At 31.2% G+C, this 24,625-nt stretch overlaps 2 protein-coding genes across 2 annotated transcripts; one reads left to right on the top strand and one right to left on the bottom strand.

Moving 5' to 3' along the window:
* The first annotated feature begins 2,534 nt into the window (after nucleotides 1-2,534).
* LOC133190935 (acyl carrier protein, mitochondrial-like) lies at nucleotides 2,535-9,229 on the top strand. The gene is made up of 5 exons (XM_061326617.1): nucleotides 2,535-2,730; nucleotides 6,974-7,093; nucleotides 7,772-7,859; nucleotides 8,504-8,622; nucleotides 9,103-9,229. Exons 1-4 carry the CDS (start codon nucleotides 2,572-2,574, stop codon nucleotides 8,593-8,595), a joined length of 459 nt encoding a protein of 152 aa, XP_061182601.1. The 5' UTR covers nucleotides 2,535-2,571; the 3' UTR covers nucleotides 8,596-8,622; nucleotides 9,103-9,229.
* A 2,611-nt stretch (nucleotides 9,230-11,840) lies between these two features.
* LOC133190438 (ras-related C3 botulinum toxin substrate 1) lies at nucleotides 11,841-22,978 on the bottom strand. The gene is made up of 7 exons (XM_061326080.1): nucleotides 22,803-22,978; nucleotides 22,017-22,088; nucleotides 18,193-18,310; nucleotides 17,861-17,923; nucleotides 15,667-15,945; nucleotides 14,198-14,260; nucleotides 11,841-13,932 (listed from the first exon to the last, which is right to left on the bottom strand). The coding sequence occupies exons 1-7, from the start codon at nucleotides 22,835-22,837 to the stop codon at nucleotides 13,645-13,647; spliced, it is 918 nt and encodes a 305-aa protein (XP_061182064.1). The 5' UTR covers nucleotides 22,838-22,978; the 3' UTR covers nucleotides 11,841-13,644.
* Between the last annotated feature and the right edge of the window lie 1,647 nt (nucleotides 22,979-24,625).

The raw sequence follows: 24,625 nt of genomic DNA, 5'->3' as shown, positions 1-24,625 counted from the left end.
CTACATTTTACATCCATTTAAAATTTTAAATATAAATGGCAATTTGGCCATTAATTTTATCAATTGAAATCAGGCTTTAAAACATCACCAGATTTTCAAATACTCGTGGAAATTGATAAATGACTTAAATCTCTCCGTGTTTAACTTTTAAAAGTAAAATTCAACATATCAGATTGATAAAGTACATTAATTTTTATTTGTTATCTCATTTGAAATTGGTAATAAAATAACTATTTTCCTGTTTTTAGTCGGTAAACATACCCCCCCCCCCCTCCTTACCATGAAACAACAAAACCTTTTGTTTGATTTTGTTAAATAACAATTCATAATATTGTTGTTTCACGGGGGGGGGGGTGTCTTTCAAATAAATTTCCGTTTGATCCGTTGTTTTCTATAGAGAAAAACACAAGTTTTACCAGAATTAAAGACTTATCTCTCTTTGTTTCGCAAACAATTTATGTTTTATGAAAATTCTAATGTTGTCAACTAGTATACCCGAACGATGCGAGTATCGGTTAGTAAAACTGCTACTCGGTTACTCAGATATCTAGACATTTTACGAGGTACATTGTAAATAAGAAAAAAAAAATGTTTACTATACTTATGTTTATAAATGTAAACTTACATATATCACAATTTTACATACCGTTCGTCTTGACTTTGCAATTCGTATAACGATCGATTTGTTTTGATTGGTTTTTCACAGTTTATTTAATTAATTACTGTGACTGTCAAGGGTGGAGACCTGAGTTGATAATTACCTCAGTTTTTAACCCATGTTAGTCAGCAGAACAGGATAAAAAAAATGCCGCCCCAAATATCAAAAACATGGAAATATTTTTCAAAGCTGATTTTAAATCTGTGAAGTCTAAAATATGTGAAATAGAATTTGGAAATATGCAGAACAGTCAACCATACGATGCATTTTGTTGAAAAAAGCTGCTCTGTTCTTTTCTTGCATAGGATTTATTCAAACATGCGTATTAAAATTTTGAACATAACAAAACAGGCAATATCATCTATAACCAGTTGCTGTTGGCAGTAAGCAGTTAGCAGTAAGCAGTGGGCAGTTAGCAGTAAGCAGTTGGCTGTCGTGTATGGAATTCCATAGTTTTCACTATAGAAATCAACGGAAAACGGAAATTTATTTTCAACCCCCACCCCTTCTTTGAAACAACAATTCCTTCTCACAAGTGTTATGAATTGTTATTTCACAAAATCATATCAAAGGTACTGTTGTTTTACGTGGAGATGAGGGGGGGGGGGGGTACGTTTACAGATTAAATACAGGAAAATAGTCATTTTTTTTATTACCAATTTCAAATGAGATAACAAATAAAAAAGTGAACTTTATCTATTCAATCTCATATGTTTAAATTTTACATAAGTTAAACATACGGAGATATTTAAGAGTCATGAGTATTAGAAATCTAGCTGGTGATGTTTTAAAGCCTGATTTCAATTGGTAAAATCTTCTACTCCCTGATGAAAGGAGTTGTAAATAAGAACAATTAATTTTTGACACAGTTTTTTTTAAAATTATTAATCCCTTACTAAAATAGTAAAATAGGCGGGAATCGAGAGTTAGCGTGCATAAATCTTACAATAATGACGAAAATTGGTGGATTTAGGAAAGGAGTAAATCGAAGAAAGAAGTATTTCTTCTTAAGGTAGTCCGATCCTCAGGTTCTGAAAATCAGCTTTTAAGTAATTGAAAATAATCACAAAAATGTCTTTGGTTTCAAATAGTAACATGAATTTACCCATGGAATTTCTTCAAAGTTCTTCATTATAGTTAATCATATTATATAGGGAAAATTATCAAATCTCAAATACATTTTCCTTGCAGGCAAATAATTCGATAGTTTTTTTTTTTTTGACGCGAGGGGGGAGGGATGGTGGGGATTGTGGGGTTCACATACGATAAAAGAACAAACTTATAGCGGGGTCTCGGGCAACATTTGTTGTTATATAAAATTTATGCTAAAAATATTACTTAATTTATAATAATTTAACATTTGCCTAGGGTAAAAAAAAACAACCCAAATAAACAAACAAACAAACGTAAAATCCATTTCCAACACGTGAAAAACACCTATTTCGTAGTGGTGATGGTGGGTGCCTCTTCTGTTTTTGTTGCCAAGTCCTTTACTGATCTGTCCGTAGAGCCTTTCTTCATTCCCTTCTATATGTTTCTGTGAAGGTCTCTCTTTCAATCTCGCAGATATCATCATGGTAAATGGAAAACACTTTTCCAGATATCAACACATGAACGAATTTGTAGGTGCCTGATCATCTTGACTACTTATTTTCAAATTTTCATCCCCCTTTTAGAAATCAAATTGTCGTCCCCTTAATCCGGTCTGTCGTAAGTGGTTAGAAACTTAACATTTTCTACTCTCTAAGTCTTTACCGAAAGGGATCTGGGTTATGAGCAAAAAAAAAAAAAAAAAAAAAAAATTACTGGATCCGCCTTTCCACTTACCAACTGGCAAGAAAGATAACTCTAATTTAATTTAATTTGATAGACGTTCGAGGCATTCCGAGTGGAAAAGGTCGTACACAGCAAAAATGGCTGCTGCAGCGAGGAACGTGAGATCTCTAATGAATATTAGCCGTTTAATGATACAAAACACGGCATGTAGAGCGAGTGCTGTATCCATGGTCTATAATAGACACTCTTCCAGTTTAAACAGATGTCCTAAATTCACAACAAATCAGTTATGTCAAGTACGTAAAAACAAAGCCGGTGGGTTTGCCAAAGTGTGTAGGTCACGAATTTTGTTGTTATTTTTCCACAATGAAGTATATTTTAAAGATCAAACAGAAGAAGATTTTGTTAGTTATTTTACATGTCTTATGTAAGATAAGTAAGAGATATGGCGACAATAATTAATAGCTATCAATGAGGAAGCAGCCAGGAATCGTGGAGAAAATTCGGGATGATTGTTTACATCTCCAAACTGTTTCACAAATTGAAAAAGTTCTCAAATATTCTCCAGATATGTAGAATAAGCATTCTTATAAACAAAAACTTCATGTATATTTCAACTCTCATTTGATTTGACATACGCTTCCTTTATGACTAGGACAGGGTTCGACACTAACTTTTTTACCTTGGTGGACCGCAGGTCCACTTGTCAAAAATTATTGGTGGACCTTCTCAAATTCTGGTGGACTTTCATAAATGTTTGAATTCATTAAAATGACAAATTGTTTGAGGATATAGATTGTGTTCTTTTTTAAAATATTGAAAATATATATAAAGAATATTGCTGAAAAACTCCTGTCTAATTGATTTGTTTCAGTTGACTGGTTAAACTTATACTTTATTAGTCTGACTGGACTGGACATTTATTTTGCTTCCAATGGTAGATAAAATTTAAAATCCCAATAATTAAGTTGTACATATAAACAAGTGAATTTTTCGTGTATCTATGGCTAGAACAATTTTTTACTACGATGCAAAACAACAAAAGTATATGTATTTATTTATTTTTTTTTTAATCAATTATTATTTATTCAAATAAACTGCAATCATTTGATTCTTTTAAATGTGATTTAATGTATAGCAGAAAAAAAAGAAACTGCAGATAACGTGTTCATAAAATATAAATCATGCTTGCTTGAAGATCGAAAAAAATAAACAATGCAGCTGTCAATCAGTTTTTATTATCTCCAAACCTGGCCATCAGTGTGCATTCAGACGTGAAGTGATTTCCTGTTACCCAGGATACATTTTCACACCTTTCTGTGCGTTAAATAAACAAAGCACAGACTGACTAATTTGGCACGAATTTTACATGCTTCTTTATCGAAGTCCGTGTTGAATGTCCTTGCGTCTCAATGTTATTGTGGTCATCAATATTACATGTAAAATATACATTCAGCTAAATATTAAGCTAAAACAAATTTTACCATTTATTTATTGTAAAATACAAGTATGGATAACTTAATCGTTTGATTTACGGATGTCGATCTATAGAAAAAACGGAATTTTACTGTGTATTTTTCAATACGGTGTTTAAATTTTAAGTGGACCGACGGTCCACCTGGTCCAGAACAATTGGTGGTCCTTCCAATTTTTTGGTGGACTCGGGCTGCCAGTCCACCGTTAGTGTTGAACCCTGTAGGATATTGGTGAGTTTGTGAAACTTGAAAAATTCTGACAGTCATTTTGGCCTGCAACTTTCACAGTTTTGCAGGACTTAGGACATTTTCATTTGTTGTCAGGCACAAATATGAATTTTTTTAGAGTAAAAAACAACTAACTGGGATTATGTCAATATATATTACAATGTCACTCAATCATTCCAATTCAAGATCAATTATTTTTAAAAATGATTTAATTACTAGTATATCATTTACTCCTCCAGGTGCTCTTTCATGCACTCTGCATCTGTTCCTGATTTTTTAAATACCTGTACTTTCTAAAGAAAGTTCGGGTATATTGTTGTTACATCCATCAGTTCATCTGTCACACTTTCTTCTTCCTAAAACTCCACTTTTATTTTAAGCAGTAACCAATTCATCTTTTGGAATATGATAGGTGGTGTCGTGTTGATGTGCAATAAAGTTTTGGAATTTTTTAATATTACCCCAGGGGCAAAACAGGGGCCAAAAAATTATGTTTTTTCTACAAAAACCTGGTTCTCAGAAATCCTCTTACATTTTACGCAGTAGCCTAATCATCTTTTGGAAGATGATTGATGTTGTCCTGTAGATGTGCAGTAAGGTTTCAAAATTTTCACTTTCACCCTGGGGGTCAAATGGGGTCAAATATGATGGGGTTTTTTTTCTATGACCTGGTTCCCAGAACTCACCTTATAAGCATTTTAGATTTTAAGCAGTAGCCTTATTATCTTTTGCAAGATGATTGGTGGTGTCCTACAAGATGTGCAATAAAATTTCAGAATTTTCATTTTAGCCCTGGAGGTCAATTGGGGGTCGAAAAAAAAAACATTTTTATACAAAAAGACCTTGGTTCCCAGAACTTCTCTTATATTTTATGCAGTAGCCTTATCATCTATTTGAAGACAATTGGTGGTATCCTGTAGATGTGCAATAAGGTTTTGGAATTTTCAATTTTCGCCCTGGAGGTCAATTGGGGGTAAAAAAAAAAAACATTTTTATACAAAAAAGACCCTGGTTCCCAGAACTCCTCTTTACATTTTATGCACAATTTGTACAATTTGATCAATTCTGAAAGTTGGCATTTTAATAAGTTTATTTTTTTTTAAGGTCGTCAAAAATGTTATGCACTAAAAGGATAATATTTGTTGTTTTGAAAATAAATTTAAAAAAGTTACATCCCCCCTCTTCTTTTAAAAAACATAATTTACATCATTAATTACTGTAAATTCTGTATTTCAGACTGGTTATGAATTTAGTATATGAAATACTTACATAAGAAGCCCATGGTCCACATGTTCAATTGAGCATTTTATGCTCAATTTGACAAATACATGTACTGTGTAAATTAAAGAATTATTGCAAATTAGAAACCTGCATGCACACGTGTGTGTGTGTGTGTGAGTGTGGGCGGGGTTATTTCGTGGATTAGTGTATCAGTTTGCTTTTGCTTTTTCATAGGCACATGCACGAAATTTAGAAAAGAAATCTATTTATTTTTACTGGCAAGTGTAAATATAGCGGGAAAGGGGTTTCTTGACAATTAAGATATCACACTGTTTTACAAATCATGTGCATTGCAGACCAGCAAAAATAAAATTCTCTCTCTCTCTCTCCAATAATAAAATGGATTGTTTCTGCATGTGCATAAAAATACAATGATCAACATATGAAGTAACCCCTACCCCCCATTCTCCTCACCAGACACACACACACGCACTTCTAATATGCTAACCAATGTACACATGCACATTGTACATGCATATCAAGAGCTTTTAATGGACCCATGGTCAATCTTAGGTAATCAAGAATATCAGTGATGGATATATAATACAGACTGATTTATAAACAGACATAATGTCAATCAAAGTTAAGTTAATGTTTTTTAAGTATTCAATAGAAATGTTAGAAACAGAGTTTACAAATATACAATTAGATTTAGTAATGTCCGTTAAAGCCGTAACGTTTGTCTCATAATCATAGGTCTGTCTGTTTAGTAAATCGAGTTTCCCCTTTGTTGTATGTTTAAATCAATTTTGTAATGTTTTGCGTTGAAAACAATACAAAAAAATAATTATATTTGTTTTATTACATTTTGCGTTGTCCTCAATGCAAAAAAAAAAGTAATGCAAAATGTAACAACCAAAAAGTCCATTATTACATTTTGTGCTAATCCCAATGCAAAATGTAGGAATGCAAAATGTAATAATCCCAGTTTATTACATTTTGCGTTGTTACAAAATGTATTACATTTCATATAGTAACAGTGCATTTAGAGGCAAACACCATAGTGCGGTTATTACTGTCTTATGACAGCATCTAGTTTTTTTTTTAAACAGTAAATTGTAAATGATTGAGAAGATATTAATTTAAATTCATAGATTTGCTTTTTTTAACGTCGTACACGAAGACCAGCCAATATTGAACTTTGCAGGACAATATACAATTTTTGCTGGAAAATAGACAGAACCGGAAAGTTTCCAAGATTTATTGCACAGCATGGAGTAATGAATTACATCTGAGTAGAAAGATGTCATCTCCAAAGATTTTTAAAACAGAAGTTTTTATAAGACGGGTTGAAATACACAGTAGCCAGACCTCCAGGGCTAATTGTTTTAAGACTCGGGCTAGCTTATTTAAATGTAACAATAGTCCACTGGACTAGCAGACCAGAAAAAAATTCTTGCCTGACGACAGTTTACTTTTGTTTTCTATGTATGTAGACCGATTTCTTTTGATTGAGAACTAGTTTCTTTTTATCACCAAAGCGTTTGAAACTTTTACTTGCGTTATGTTTTCAATTTGCATAAAAAATTGTATATTTAATTTAATAAAATTTCAGGTGCAGCCACTGCAGATACAGAAGCGAAATGCTGCAGGGAAACCTGTGTACACAATGGATGAAGTGGAGAAGAGGATTATGATTACCTTACAGTTATTTGATAAGATAAACCCAGAAAAGGTGAATTATTAAACACTAATAAACAGTGATAACATCTTTTTTTAAAAACATTTTTATCAATTTTAATGTTTAGATATTGATTTGTAAAGCCCAATCTTAAGTCTCATGTTCTACTCTCTGGCATTGTTAGGAAATTTAATCAAGACAAGTGGGCAATTATGACTTCTTTTCCTCTTTGACATACATTCAGACTGTATCCATGGTAGCTTGAAATATTGATGTATCAAATATTCCACACATCTTCACAAAATAACTATGCATTTGGTCCACAGTAAACAAGATTTTTTCTATACTGTTCTTGTTAAGTACTTGTAATATTAATATATTAATTTTATTATTTATGTAATGATATGTAAAAGTTTAAACTACATACCTCAAATGTCTGGATTCAATTTTTATGTATTATTTAAGACTTTATTTAAAGATATTGTTTTGTACACTAAATGAATAACACTTTCAAGAAATCTGAGATAGGAAATATCTTTTTTGTTTTGTGTCAGATAAATATTATTTATTTAAAATTTGTAGAATCAATGGATATTTACATATATTTTATTGAAACAGCATGCAGCTTTATTATCAGGAATTTAATGTAGCTGAATCAAAATCCTTGTATTTTAAACAATTGGGAAATTAAACCAGTTTTGTCATTATAAAGTATTTCTTTATCTTTTGTAGCTGTCATTGGAGTCACACTTTATGAAGGATCTGGGATTAGACAGTCTTGACCAAGTAGAAATAATTATGGCTATTGAGGATGAATTTGGTAGGTACATTACAGACCTGCATTGGTAATTTTTTGCCACAAATTTTCTTCAATTTTTATCAATAAAAACAAAGAAAGAAAGAAAACAAAGCTCCCTTTTCATTTTTTTAAAACATGTACATATTCCTGAGGCCATCATTATTTGAATAATAAATATAGTGTAGATGTTGGGGTCTGGAAAAACATTGATACATTCATGTAATTTAATGTGATAAGGTTGACCAGTATGATTGTGAAAGAATATTTCATAAATGTGTTTGAACTTTTGAATTCTTTAAGAACCCTCTGTACATTGTACACTAATTTCAGGGTACTTTTTTGTTGTTAGTCTGATCCAGCATATGATATGAAATAGAATACATGTAATTTGCAATCTGCACTGTATCAAAATTTGTAATTAATTCAAGTATTTTAAACATTATATGGAACCATGATAGTGTAATTGAAAACTTTATTTGCATGTATTTTCCCCATTTGAGTAAGCAAATGTGATTTTTTCTTCATCAGTACTTAAAGGGGCCACATGTACAATGCATCCATCAAGAATATGAAAAAAGATTTCTCATTTATAGAAAAGGAGTCTTTTTAAAAAGATCAATCTGGTGGAAATTAAATTAGCAAATTTTTCTGAAATCTGATTACAGGCTTGGAAATTCCTGATGATGACGGAGAACAATTAATGACAGCAGCTATGATTAAACAATATATATGTGATAAAGAAGATGTATATGAATGAACAAGAGGAGGAAAAAAATCGTTAAAGGTATAACATTTATACATGTAAATGCCCTGTAGGCAATAAGTTCAAGTTCAGATAAAGTCAAATATTCCACTTCATAACAAAAAAAAACTTACAGGGAGAAACCTGTAAAGTGAACAAAATGATTATTTTCTTTATACTGTATATGACAAGATAGAGTCAAACTTACAGGTTGGTTTCATCAGATTGTTAAAAGATGTTCACAGAATTTTGTTGACATTGCACTGTAACACGCAAATGAAAGAGCATACATGTACATGTTTATATTATGTATTACATTAAATAGAGGTATTTAGGAATTTACTCAGGGGTAATTAATTTCGTAACTATATGATGATGATAATGTGAAATAAAAATGACATTTTGGAAGTGACTGTTATAAGCATCATATAGATATGACCTATGAATTGAAAATTAATGTAGACACACACCTTGTAGATGTTACTCAATCATTTTTTTTTTTTTTTTTTTTTTGAATTACAGACTACCATTTCTGTGTTTTAAAGACCAACACAACTGGAATAGAAAAATAAGGACTTGTTCTTTAGAGACTTTGAAATTATAAGAGACTGAAATCTTACTTGTATATGTTTGATATTACAATAATAAAAAAAAAACCAATATGTGTTGTGCTTTTATTATTACATATGTTTATTATCACTATGTTAGGGAGTTGTATATTTATTCACCTTAAATTTTTAATACACTAATGTCGGATGATTATTCTGCAACAAGAGAATTGGGGAAGGGAGGGGGGGGGGGACCTTTGAATGAAAATTTCCATGCTAAGAAAATTGGGGGGGGGGGTTAAGGCATGGGAAATGCATATAAATAAACGAATTTAATTTATGAAATAAGTATTAGGGAATGTTTTTATTCTTAATAGATATATAAACTATAATGAACCATTTTTTTTCTCAAAAATTATTCTGTGGTACAAAAAAATAATTTGTAGTTTGATGATTGAACCAAAGCAAGAAAAATCCTGAATATCAGCTGTGCATTGTTATCTGCAGATCTGTTACTTGCTGGTCTGAAAAAAATTGGGATGGACGACCATAGAGCTATAGTGCCACACATTGAAAAAGTGTGTAGTTATTGCGCACAAAAAAGTGTACTGTTTCTCGATTTATTTCTCCTTATATCTCAAAATATTACTAACCATGTGTTTTTAACATATTCTTTTACTACTTCCACAAAAAAATGTATGTACAAATCATGCATGAATTAAAATTGGGTTGAACCAAATTGTCTTGCTACCCAAAATGGCAGGATAAGTAAGCAAAGTTTTCGATTATATCGATTTCAGGCCTAGGAGGGCTATTAGCAATGGTTTTTGTGAATGTTTTGTTGTAAATGAATTGTTTGGAACACACAGAAATATTTTTTTTGATGACAGCTTAAACATACGGACAAGTTTATCTGAAAACAGCACACTTTTTACGAGTGCAATAAATAATTATACACTTTCTTCAATTGGTGGCACTCTAGCTCTCTGGTTATCCATCCCAAGTTTTGCAGACCAGCAAACTAAGATCCGCAGCTATGTCATTGTGACTTAACCACTAAATCATATGAAGCAGTAGCTTCTTTGTGATATGAACCTTGAATAATGGAACTTTAAATATTTTTTAGGAAAAATAAGAATGTTGTGTCCTAAAAGTGTATTTTTAAGGTGTAGTGGATCCTTTCTAAACTAAAAATGTGTAATTTTGCACTTATATATTTTGAAGATATACTTTAAAGAAAGTGGAGTAAAGACCCACTCTTGATGGAAAAATTGGGGATTTGTAAGAGAATAGGAATGAAATGGATTAATGACTTACACTGTTTCAAACTACAGGATTTTCCATAAGCATACCTGATTGGTCTGCTCGTTATGAAAATAAATCATTTATTTCTAGGACAAATTTACCTTCTTTCAATGCATACAAGTTTATTACTAGGTAATAAATGTGATATATAATGGAAGTAGCATATCAGGTAAAAAGAAAAACAGAAAACCACTTCTGTAAAGGGTTTGTTTTCCATCATATAAATTGAGATTTTCAGAAATTATACATGTATATGAATTGAAATGCTTCACTCTGAAAGATGGATTGTGAGTGGGGAAATAATGAGGCAATGGTGCTATTAATTGAATTTTTCCTCAATTGTGGTGGTTCTTGCATTAAAACTCCGATCAACTTCCTGTGGACAGAATGTATAAAAAAAAAAATTGTTCCACTGTTGTAACATATAACTTTTAACTTGTAAAAAATTCTGAAAAAAATTGGCCTTTTGATTAATTAACTAGAGTATCATTCTAGCACATCCTCATATGAAATTTTTATCACACATAGTCCATGCGTTAGGTTACACTTTCTCCTGCAAAGTTTTTTTTTATTTTCCTTTCAATAGGTTAACTGTCTAAAGTCTTATAAAGTCTTAATAAAAATTACATATAAATAGCAGAATTAAAAAAAAAAAAAAAAAAAGCTCATAGGCAAAAATACTCAAAAGAATCACCTTGGTTCTCCTGTTCTCCAGAGGATTTTTAAGATTGCTTTCTTCTTTATTCCCAAGAAAATTTCATATTCCCTATTAACGCCCCAGGAGTTATGATTTAATCTCAAATGAGCTTTTCTGATAAAAGTTTGTTGGTTGATTTTCTTTTCCAAAACCATTCAAGATTGGACCAATTTCAACAAACCTTAGCACAAAACATACTTGGATGTAAAAGGGTTCAAGTTCATCCAAATGAAGGACAATACCCCTTTCAAGGGGAGATAATCAAGAAAAGTCAAAAATTGTATGGTTTCTTCGTAAATTTTCTTCTCACAAACTCCTGGACCAGAAAAGACGAAGCTTTTGTGAAAGCTACAGTTGAGTTTCGGTATTTTAAACACTGATATCTCAAATACTCTGGATATTTCAAAGTGACTTTGAAGTCCCAATGCCTTATTCTTTAAGTATATTACCCTGGATATCTCAAATCCTTGGATATCTCGACGTTTCTTCTTGGTGCCATTGAGTTCGAGATAAAGATCTGACTGTACTTGAAGAAATAAGGTATACAAGACTAGAATTTGAATCATGGTCCCTTAAACTCCAGAGGGGTTGAATTTGACCACCTACATCAAAATCAGACTGACCATTGTATCTTTAATTGTTTTGAATTTACACATGCTTTACAATTTTTATAACTGTATCTGGAATGGTTGAAATATATGACAAGGATATTCAGATTTTACCTATTTATTATTGGATCTGATGTATTATATAACATTTAGTACATGTTTACATTAAACAGCAAGGAAAATGTGATCTTCTGAAGACTTGCCACAGCTTTGTTCACTAAAATCACACCAAAATTAATCTGTATTCAGATACAAAATGTTAACAAATTTTGAATATAATACAAGGATTTTATTTGTTGAAAGTGTGCTAGAAAAAAATATCTAATTAAACAGTGAATAACAAAATATGCCTCACTCAATAGGATTGGAAGCCTTATTTATACACAATATCACTTATTTTTGACACAGAAAAAAATCCTTTTGTATACAATGCCCAGAAAATAAATTCAATCAAGCTTCTTACAACTAGTACTGAAATAAAACTAAAAATATTCCAACTGATAATCAACTCAGTTGAAATCAACTACAGATCAGCTCAATCTGGTAATGCAAGTCAGTTGACATGGATTTAAAATTACAAGACTGCAGTTGAACTTAACAATTAAGATCAGTTGAGACTGACAATATTAGTGACACCTTAAAGCTACATGAAAATGTTGTTCTCCAATAATATTTGTTCTGACACATTGAATACAAACTGAATCGCTATGGAAACCAATACACAATAAAGCACTCTCATCAACAAATACCAATTATATACAAATATAAAAAAAAAAATATTTGAATAAAATTTATATTAAGATTTATATATTTTTATACTCTATAACAACTTAATTCAATAGTAAAAAAAAAAAAAAAAAGAAGACCTAGTACAAATTAGAAAATACATACATATTTATATATACACACACATATATATATATATGTACACATACAATCAATTCTTCTATACAGAATGTGCATAGCTGCATTATAAGAGGATCAGTAAGGCATTTTCTTACAGTGTGTACATTGTGTACAATTTACTTCTTACGATGATGATGATGAGAAAATCTGTGTTCCTAATTTTTAGATTTTAATTCCAAGACCTACAGGTATTTTTTTTTTTTTGGCTTTAAACAGGATTGAAAAATTTACATTAAAATTATTCATAGTAAGATTATTTAAATTACTATGAGCAACAAAATAGTTTCACAAAAAGGCCACATTATATTCTTTAAAAATTACTGTTTTATTAAACATTGTTGGAAGCAACTTATCTACAATTCCCTGATTGAAAAATGAGATGCTAACCCCACCCTTACTTTTCTACTAGTTAATTTCCAATGTGTATGGGGGTTAAATGAAGACACCTAAACAACTTTTAATGCATCACATGCTACATCTTTAACAAAAAACACAAAATATATAAACCTATAGACACTTTTTTTCTTGGCAGAAGGTAATAAATGAAGACATCTGACTATCAATTACCTTACTGAAAAACTGTGTGGTGTGCATTCAACTTCCTGACTATCAAAATAAAGAATTGTGTGTGATCATTTAAGGTTGGGTGTTTTAATCTTCAATGCCAGGGTTTCAGTAACAAACATTCAATGCCATGATTTTAATAATATATACACATTAAAAAAACCAATTGAATAGAGTGAAACAACAAATGGATTACATCATTAGTAATGGTAACTCAATAGAATAAATACCCATTGGTCAGGTATAAAAAAAAAAAAAGAGTTACAAAGACAAGATCACCCCCTACCCTAAAATACAGCATGCTACATTATGCATTCTTATTCTCATTGACTGACAAATCCCTAATTCTGTATAGCTCGAGAAAAATTGGAGAAATCCTGTAGCAGCCTTCCACTGATGTCCTCTAGGATAAAAAGTCTGTCATTAATCTGTCCTGTTATAAAACTTTACACTTCTTCTTCTTCGGTTTGGCTTTTGGGCACAAAACTGCTCGGATGGCCTCATCAAAAACGTTTTTAAGACCCTTCTGTGTCAGTGCTGAGCACTCAAGATATTTGACAGCGTTGATTTCCTTGGCCATAGCAAGGCCTTGTGGGTAGGTGATGGGTGCCAGCCTCTTTTCTTTTAGCTTCTCTACTGTTTCTCTGTCCTCTCGTAAATCTAGCTTGGTCCCCACCAGAATGATAGGTGTGTTGGGACAGTGATGGCTGACCTCCGGATACCACTGAAAATCCAAATAAACATGCTTGGCTCACACATTTACAAATATTCTGGATTACAAACTAATGCAACACCATAATTTCTAATGAAAAATTGCTTTTTATATACTGAATTCTTATTTCAACTGTTCATAAATAACAAATGTCAAAAATCAACAAGTGTTTCAAAATTTAGGTATTTAACATGTAAACAATATCTTTGTTTGAATTAACTTGTAAATCCTAGTTTTGTTTTGATCAATGTACAGAATCAATGAAAGCTGGCTTTACCTTGGCTCTAACATTTTCAAAGCTAGCAGGGCTAATCAAGGAGAAACAAATGAGAAACACATCCTGAAAGAAAAAAAACAATTGATCAAATTCAGCTACAAGTAAAACATAAAATTACATTCATACCGCATTGTTTATCAATTGTAATCAAATTTATTACATATTAATCAAAATAACTACTATCAAACTTACTGTCTGTGGGTAACTCAAGGGACGTAACCTGTCATAGTCTTCCTGTCCTGCTGTATCCCACAATCCTAGATTTATGGGTTTCCCATCAACCATCACATTTGCCGAGTAGTTATCAAATCTGTAATAAAATATTGACATTTTTTTTACACATCAATGCAGAAGCCCACTGTCAAGAATATCCATCATGTTGGGGGGAAAATATAGCTCAATCAAGATTAAATCTTTCAGGTACTTCTGTAAATGTGAGAATATAAGAACATGTATATCAACTGATAGTCTTATTGTTTTTAAGAATAATTTCATGGAATATTTTACTTCACGCACAACATTTTAATGTGTGCAGAAGAGAAATCTAGTTTTGCAATGGAACAATATTGTTTGATAAAGAGAAAATGATGAAAAACATCAAAAAATTTTATTTAAGAATATTTATTAAATGTCATATGAATCAATATATACAAAGATGCAATTTCTTTTTAAGATTGAAGCACTGTACATAAATTCAAGCAAAGATATTTTGGGTATTTCATTTAAAAAACAAACCACATACCTAATTATAGTAATAATAAATAAAAATAATGACACATCAAATAATATGCTAAAATTGGAATAAATATACTGCAGTTTTTTTCTTGAATAAGTTATAAATCAAATTATAGTCACTTCAGCTTCAAAATTACCATACAGACTGACCATTACAGTTCACATATAACAAACAGTTTAATCAAACACTGATTTCACATCGATAGTCACTTCCAAGAAAAAGAAAGAGATTAACTATCAAATATATACAAAAAGTTCAATTTTTTTAATATTATATTTATATATAAAGATATTTATACACTTGAGACAAAATATACAGTACATTATTTACAATATATACATTTTATCTTCAAAGTTTTATTAAAAAGTAACAAAGATTTCTAAAAAAATGTTTTTAGGCAGAAACACAATTTTCACACTTGAGTCTGAATTCCGAGTACATATCCGTTGGTAGACATGGATTCTATTTTTACCTGGTATAAACCTCTACTTTAACATTTATTCCAAAATGTTAGATTGCTTACCGGGGTATTTCAAATACATTCATTTTTCAAATGACATCTTTATCTTTAAAAGAAAAAAAAAACATTACACAGGCTACATTGTGATAAATGAAGACAAATTCAGGGGAGAAACAATCTAGATAACTCTTGAATCATAATGCTAACAATCATGGCAAAATGGAATGTTCTTGAACTTTTTTTTCTAGTCTTATATCCTTCTCATAGTAAAACGCATCCTTTCTTTGCCTTTGCTTTTGGCTTTGGACAAAGCACGGCTCGTATTGCTTCATCAAAAACCATTTTTAAACCCTTTTGGGTGAGAGCTGAGCATTCTAGATATTTCACACATCCAAGCTCCTTGGCCAGTGCCAGCCCCTGGGGATAAGTAATGGGGGACAATTTCTTCTCCTTCAGCTTCTCAATGGTATCTTTATCATCCCTCAAATCAAGCTTTGTTCCCACCAGGATGGTTGGGGCATTTGGACAATGGTGGTTCACCTCCGGGTACCACTGAAAGAAATAAATTAAAAATTAGAGTTATTGGAAGAAATAAAATTAAGGACTCTCATATTTCCTAAACACTGATGAACTGTGCAACAAAATACAGTAAACTAATCTATGTGTCTATTAATTACTATCTGAGCAAATTATATTGCAGCATGTGATGCACTGTAACATCTTGTTGGTAGTGCATCAAGAAATTTCTGAAAAAAAATCATAAAAGAGTTACCATTATTAAGAAACTTTCAAAAGCCCCCCAAAAAAGGAGAGAGAGAGAGAGAGAAAGAGAGAGAGAGAGAGAAAATGGAAACATACTTTTGCATAAACAAATAAGACAGTTAAGCAAACATTAATTGAAAATCTTTAAATGTAAGGACTAATTATGTAGTCATCAATGAAAAAGAGAGGAAAGGAGGAACCCCTGGCAACCCCCTCCCCTTTTTAAATCTTTTTTTTGTTTTCATAATAATTTTTTTTTCATAATAAAATACAATAATTGTAAAAATCTTCTAATTTCTTGCACACATTATTATATCATTCTGTCTATAATGTAGGTTAAATAAAATTTTTGACCCACATTTAACAAAATACAATATTAATAACATCCTTAAAAGTACTGAGTACAACCTTTCCAGCGGAAAACACACTGATCTATTTTCAGTAAACAGTTATTTAGTGGACATATATCTGTAATAATTTACTAGAAAGCTCTACAAATCAGTCAATATACTTCCTTTTTTAGAGGAGTACATTAGTACACGAACCGGGATGTATATTATATGTAACAAAATTGTACACCTACGATACGACAAATAAGTTATCCTTTGGTTTTAATATCAAGTGCTTGTTTAAAACTACATGTAATTAGGTTCTAACTGCTGGTAAATACAGAATGTCAAAATAATACTGACATAAAAACCATGAACCACCAATAATACCCTAAACACCCTAACAACTACTATTTAACAAATTAAAATGCAACTTTTCCTTCCATCAGCAATCAATGCAAGGTATAATAAACTTAAAAAGTACTTTATCAAACACCTAGACCAGATCAAGGACATGTATTGTATATAATATGAAACCACACTTAATTTTCGTTACTGTTAGTTCTAGCTGGAACATAATGGATACACAAATATAAACCAAGGAAAAAGAAAAAGGGAAGAAAAAACTCAAAGCTGAATTATTTGAACAGGAAGACTTTTTAAAAATATGAGAATGACATACTTGAATTTCCATTCATGTCTATACACAAACTACTAAAACCAGGGGAAATACTTGCAAAGGTTTTTAATTATTTTCAAAAACATGAAGACCTACCCTTCCTAACACCATAGTCACTTATCCTTAAATCTTAAATTTGATGAGATCTTGTTATAAGTTAACTGTTTAAGCCAATTTTTATTCAAGTCTCAGAATCCCTGCATTTAGAAAGTACATGTATATGTAATAGCTTGGAAAGACACTCTAGTCCAATCTTTGTGATTACGGCCAAAAAAATCCTAATCCTTCCCACCATTTCTGACATGGGGGGGGGGGGGCATAAAAAGTACATATCTGGTAATGTCTAACATTAATTAATCAACTTCCATTATAAAGCCTATGCAAGAATCCTACTGCGTAAATATTTACCACTATTTTCCAAATTTAATCATACCACTGTTGACATGCATATATCATAAAAAGATTGCCGTGATAGCAAGTGTAACAATACAATGTGCAAATATTTACTTGGAATAATTTAGATGTACCACTCTCTAGATTCTGACCTCATGAATGATTCATACACTTCAGTATCTCTCTCTTGTCTATCCTTTTCTCCATTGTTTCCATGTTAAATCAGATTCATCTATTTAGCCCCCCCCCCCCCCCCCCCATAACTTGTGAATCCCAAGTACGTATTACTTTATACTATACATACCTTAGCTCTGATGTTTTCAAAACTAGCTGGACTGATCAAAGAGAAACACATCAGAAAAACATCCTGAAAATGAACAAAAAGATGTCAATAACAATGCAATAATCTTTCCTCTATATAGACATCAAGACTTAGTATTCCCTATGACTAAATTAATAATTTAAATGAACTTGCACTAGTTTTTGATGAATTCCATGATAAAACTTGCTACAAAATCTCTACAGTGTTGTTAACTACAACTATACATAAAATAAAAATCCAAAGGAAACAAGAATTAGTGAAACTCTTGAACTTAATCATCACAGGGTAAAGAATACAGATGTTAATTTACTCACTGTCTGTGGGTAGCTCAAGGGACGTAACCTGTCGTAGTCTTCCTGTCCTGCTGTATCCCATAATCCTAGATTTATGGGTTTCCCATCAACCATCACATTTGCTGAGTAGTTGTCAAATCTGTAATATTTTATGATGTTTAAAAGTTGTGTGCATTATTAAAACACATTCAGAACCCCTTTGTAAATATGCAAAGAATGTATATATGACAAGACAGAAATCCCTTTGTTGTACAGGTGGAAAATTTCAAAAAGTCTAGCAAGATCATCATATATTTGCATGCTATGAAAAGAGTTTTGCATATTTGATGTTAATATATTTATTGGTTATAAAATCATGCCTCAGACGCAGGGGAAACAAAGCACACATTTTTCTCATTACCAAACTCTCCTTATCTAATATGGTAACTTGAGTACAGAATTAAAACAAGAACCATTGGTTCTCGTCTTCCTCACATAAAACAATGTATAAAGCCCCATTGTTTTTGACAGCGGGCCTTAAAGAAATACTTTACAGATCTAATCTGTAGAAATTTTTAGGTCAAAGGTACATATTTATGACAACAAACATATTTACTTTGACTGGTTATACTTCCTGCTTTTTGATAACCTGAATTTCCTACAGCTAGGGCAACATAATATATCATGATAGTGTAACTGCTTACTTATCACTTTAAAATATTATGATGGGCATTTCCCTGTTGTTTACATTAAAATTGTACACCTGCACATACAAATGCATTTTACATGGAAGTCAAAGTACATATTAATTTAAAACTTTCTTTCATCTAAGATTTCTGTTAAACTAGATCTGGGCCTGAAGATCATGAAACAGACTCAAACTTAGCCTCCTGTAAAATGATTATTTCCTATGAAGTTTACCTAAGAAATTGCAGACAGCATCACCCTGCAGCTGATGACAAGCATTTTTATTTTGGACTATTTAACCTCTTCACCACTGTAGGGAAATCTATAGATTTTGAGTTTACATCTCAATTATTTAATAATCTCAGAGTCTGGACTTTTAAATAGTATAAACTTCAGTATGTTCTTAATAGAAATCACATCTGAATGAACAGAACACAGAACTTACTTTGATAGATTTAAAAACAAGCAAACCAAGATTCGAAAAAGACTGTGTAAGAAATGTTAAACTACTGATGAACCTCTTTATCTCTAACACTGTCTGATACCTCTAATACCAGGGATATATAGAAGTGAGTTGGCCACTTTTCTTTTATGTTGTTTAACCTTGTTATCTTGAATCTTTGGATATCGTGAAGTTTAATCTTGGTCCCATCAAGTCTGAGATAACCAGATTTGACTGTATACATGTGTATGCAAATATGGCTTTTTTGGTTTCTATGTATATCTCTCTTTCCATGTAGCTCTGCATCTTCTAAGTGAAGTTTTAGACTACATGTTAAGCACTATCTTAAGATTGTGTTTCTAAGAAGGATATATTTTAATCACTTAAACTTAGGCAAACAGGAAATAATACATGTACATACCTAACTTTGTTATTTAAAACACATCAACATTTTCTCTGTTTATTGAACCAAAAAATTTTTTTTATTTTATCACCTACTTCTATAGATTTTACCAAGTATATATATAGAAACAAAGAGGCAAAGCTCTCTGACAATTTCAATCTTCACCTAAGCTTAAAAACATACATGTCCAATTTTTAAGAAAATATAAGAGTGGACTTTACACATATCACTTCAGATGCGACTTATAAAATCTCCTGATCAGGGACAAAGTGATAATGTTTACACATACAGGATAACATGTAAAGACAGTGGGAAGAAACGTAATAATACAAGAACACAAGAGGTGGAATACAAGCTGATCCCCCCACTTATACCAACTTCCTGAAACACTCTTGTCCCATGCAACTTCTTATTTCTCCTATCCCTATAAAGTACCTTCACTGTAAGCCCCTTTTTCTCTATTGTGTTAACTGTAAATCTATCAAATGATAAGAATCTTCTCTCATTTCATAATTATAATGTGCAGTGGTGAAGAGGGTCGATGCAGGTTATGAGTGTATATTTAAAGCAGCCAGGTACCATGAATTTTAAATTCCTTTTACAGAAGACCTCTAATATGCTAGTTAGTTAAAAATCAATTAACAATGAAAGCGTTCAGACTTTAAAGAGTTAGCTTTACACTTCAAAGCGCACACCAATTTAGCCATACCACTACATTTAGTAAATCCACTATTTCTCACTTCTAGAGATTCACAGTTTCTTTACTTACCAAGTGCTTTGCTCATCTTCAAGGAAAATGGGTACTGGGTATTCTGTCTTCTTCTTATCATGGTAAATCTCGAATTGGACATTCACTTCCATTCATACATTATTGGGCAGATTGTGAAATGCGTATTTATATCCTGTCCCTTTGCCCTCTCATTTATATGCAAGGCAAACACTTAAGCAATTTTGAAGTCATCGTCCAAGCATTGTTACTTGTGTTTCAATTTTAATGATCGTTGATCAAGAAATGTTACTTTGGCAATGAGGTGTAAAATTCCAAAATGTGCACACAATAAGTATGTAAATGCTGAACAGCTTGGCAGTGAAAAAGAATGTTCATAAATGTCGATTCAGATGACATAAGAGATGACAGCAGTACTTAATACAGATGCTTTGATTAACAGATATTATGTTATTTTGTGAAAGATTCAAGTGATACAATCCATATCACAGAATATGCATGCACAAGAAAAGTAAGATGTTTACAAGCATAAATCTCTGAAGATTTATCCCTCCCTTTCATATTTTAAAGGAAACTTTAAATACAAATAGCAAACAAACATTTAACATAGTTCAGAACCAAAAACAAAAAAAAAAAAACCACAAACATGAACATATTATACTGTAATCGTGGACATTAATCACGCCAACAAGTACCAAGCACATTATGCATGGGGGTTATTTCTGCGACACAAGAAATATGTTTTACTAAATCTGAATAAAACATTTATAAAGGCATTGATATGCAGGGGATATTTATGCAAAATCTTTATCTTGAATTGAGTTTAACCCCCCTCCCAAAGTAAAGTTTCCACGGTTACAATATAATTTCATAATTTTAAAAAGGACGACTGTCCCTAACAATAAAAAGCTGTTCTCTAAAGGTATCCAGATGTCATTTATAATTTACACATATTTTATATAAAAACCAAAATAAATAACTTCATGTGACTTGATATTTTCTTTACTTCAATGCTTGAAACATGTTTTTGTGATGAACCAGTGACTAATAGTTGGGTTCTAATAAGATTAAGACATTTGGAAGTTAGGATACTGTTGTTTAACAATACAGATGGTTTTGATCAGGAAAAAAGTTGGGCTTTTCTATTTTTAATTGATTATATGATTATATTCTGAAAAATCAATAATTGATAGTTAAATATTTGAACTTTGATTTTCCATCAGTATCCTTGCATAATGGCTACACAGCTGCATCACAAATGATATTCAAGATCATCTTTATTTCTTTATTGTAAAAAAAATTTGGAGTGCAAAGGGGTAAATAATGTCACAATTAATATACCTTATTTGAGTTTCAATTTAAATTATGGTTATGTGTTACATCTTTACATTTTTATGGACATCGGTAGATTAAAAGAAAGTGTTACTTTCTCAAAAAAAATGATAATTTTAAATTGGAAAATTTAAAAAAAATTATTGAAAAAAAATAAATTAAGAAGATAAAAGGTCTTGGCTGGTGTCAAGGACTTGTATCTAAAGCTATGTAAAGGACATTGGTGCTCCCATTGACTTTTTAATGTGCCTGATTCCAATAGAGCAGGTACTTACACAGTTGGAATATATTCCCCTGGAAAAGCATTTGTGGTATAGCTGATGAGAAGACATGTTTTACCCACGGCTCTGAAATACGAAAGATATATAAGAAATCAATATAAAAGAATTTGTTTTAATATGATCTTTTATAATACACTATAACCATTTTATATTTAAAAAAAATATGTTACATGTGGTCTCTTAAAATGGGATATTTCTAAAAATCCATTTCATAAACTCTGCCTTATGTGGCTATGTATTAAAAAAATGAAATGAATAAACAAATAGATAGAACAACATGTTTTGATTGTGATGCCATAAAACATGTTAGTCATCCGGTCACATTAATTAGTTCACGCACATGTCCAAAGGCCATGCACCAGTAATTCTTTAATCCCTTGTGGACACATGAATCACTGACCACTGTCTTAAATATGGACGAAGATTAGGTTAACTCAACACAGTATACACATATCCAAACATATCGTGTAGATGACGCTTAATCACAGGAAGTTTGACATTTTATGCAAGTTCTACTCTTGACCTCCCCAACTTCCTAGTTAAAATACCGTTATTTTCTCTCTCAATGCAAAACAATAAAGACCCAGTATACAAATTTCTACAATATACTTAAAATTCATAGAGGCTTTTCTTACATGTGCTTGAACTTATAGAAAACAAATAGGCACCATTTAGTGTAAAAAACGATGTCGACATGTACAGAAAGGACTTCTTTCAAAGTCCGCTTCTCTTCTCGACACACGGGCACCTGCCGCGATTTGAAACTTCTAAATAACTTACCCGTCACCGACAACAACACATTTGATCGCCTGCATAATTAATCAAATGTTAAATTATCTATCTATCAGATAAGTATTTTGGCCCGGCAAACTTCTTGGACCTCTCCCTTTTACTCTCCTGAAATATGGCTGTCGTCGAATAAATAGCCCGAATTCGCTGTCCTATTTTTAGACGACCGAAAATAAACGAGAACTCCCGGATGTAAAGTCTTTGGCCGCTTAATGTCTTGCAAAAATAATGTTTGAAATTATAAATGTGAGTGTTTCTCCCTATTTTTAAGATTAAAATAGAAAGTATGTATCAATTTAAAACTTTTTGCTGATATTATGAGCTGAAATATTTTTTTATTGACAGAAAATTAATTACTCTAATTTTAGAAATGTATTTTTAGTATCAAAAACTGAAGATTAAAACCAACTGGCGTTGACCATAAGTTTCCGTAACTTGTTTGCTCTATTTTTATACCTTATATTGATTTCTATTTTTGATTTTTCACAAATTGTATTTAAGTAGAGATACTCAAATATAGATAATGACTTCAATCTTTGTCTTCTCATTTAAAAAAAAAAAATAGAGCCTATCTTGACTGAAAATAAAATTCTGAAAATGATATCCCATCAAACAGTGTATTAAAAATAAATAAATAAATAAATGAAAAAAAAAATCATAATAATAATGAAAAAATTACATAAACTAATTTTGATGAAACGAATATTATTTAAAAAATACAATTTAAAAAGATACAATTAACCCCCTCTGCACTGAAAAATCTGGCGATGATTTTTTTTTTTTTTTTTTTTTTTTTGGTATGAATATCTAGCAACATTATTTTAAACAGATGAATAATGAGTAAGTATGATTTCCCCCTAAAATAGATGCGATTGGTGTCACAATTGCAAGTTAAGCATACTTTCATGACTTGTGTTTCCAGAAGTACAAAATAAATCTCCGCAAATTTTCTTGGGTGATTCAGCTTCAACTGCACATGTACAATTAGTGCATACCACCCCTGCTCTCTCTACGTCTTTTCAGGTCATTTTTTAAAATACTAATATTTATGTTTTCTTAATTCAAAAATAGTTTTTCATCCTAGAGTTTTTTGTTTGTTTGCTTGCTTTTTCTTCCCAGCGCACATATTTTTGTAACCCATCCTTATCAAACATTTTTCAACTTTCGACTCCAGAATCAGTTATAGAGTATATTTTGAACAAATGATTTATTGTATGTTTTTATTATCAGGTTTAGTCATATACATGTACATAAAATGCTACAGCTAAGGCAAAATAAAATACGAATACCATTTTGATTGGATCCTCCATTACTAAAACTGCCCATGTTTATAAATGGTGTGCATGTTATATTTTTGCTGACATAACTGGCTGTTTACCCAATATTATATATGCACTATTTACCGTTGAAAATTTAAGCACCTTAAGCACCTGACAATATATAGATGTTTACAATTTTCATATGAGAAAGCACATAAATCAAACTTGAAATAAGTTATTGGATCATCAACTCTTTTAGCAAGCATTACCAATACACCCATGTCTAAACAATATCAGCAAAAAGAGTGTGAATCAATAGTTATACACCCCTTACATCTCATTCTGAGTTGAATGTAAATACCCCAACCCCTCCAAGGATTTTTTTTGTTACATAATAATTAGTGATTTAGCAAAAAACAAAGAAAACAAATAAAAACAAATAAACCAAACATATCTGAAAAATGACTAGCTGCCGGTTTACCCGTTTATTCATTTATACTATATGTTAAAAGCTGATGAAACACCTGTTTAAGAAAAAAAAAAAACAACATTTTG

This window comes from Saccostrea echinata, unplaced genomic scaffold, assembly GCF_033153115.1.
Source record: "Saccostrea echinata isolate AGI-Se365-2 ecotype Australia unplaced genomic scaffold, CSIRO_AGI_Sech_v1 ptg000022l, whole genome shotgun sequence".
NCBI lineage: Eukaryota > Metazoa > Mollusca > Bivalvia > Ostreida > Ostreidae > Saccostrea > Saccostrea echinata.
The sequence above is the reverse complement of the archived record's forward strand: the minus strand, read 5'-3'. Positions and strand labels throughout refer to the sequence as shown.

Excerpts from the sequence above, each read along its gene's own strand:
- LOC133190935 (XM_061326617.1), top strand. The coding sequence starts at position 2,572 with ATGGCTGCTGCAGCGAGGAACGTGAGATCTCTAATGAATATTAGCCGT. Across the intron at positions 7,094-7,771 it reads ATAAGATAAACCCAGAAAAG|CTGTCATTGGAGTCACACTT; the intron begins GTGAATTATTAA and ends TATCTTTTGTAG. Across the intron at positions 7,860-8,503 it reads GGCTATTGAGGATGAATTTG|GCTTGGAAATTCCTGATGAT; the intron begins GTAGGTACATTA and ends ATCTGATTACAG.
- LOC133190438 (XM_061326080.1), bottom strand. The coding sequence starts at position 22,837 with ATGCAGGCGATCAAATGTGTTGTTGTCGGTGACGG. Across the intron at positions 22,089-22,802 it reads TGTGTTGTTGTCGGTGACGG|AGCCGTGGGTAAAACATGTC; the intron begins GTAAGTTATTTA and ends TTCGTATTTCAG. Across the intron at positions 13,933-14,197 it reads TTGAAAATGTTAGAGCCAAG|TGGTATCCGGAGGTCAGCCA; the intron begins GTAAAGCCAGCT and ends TTGGATTTTCAG.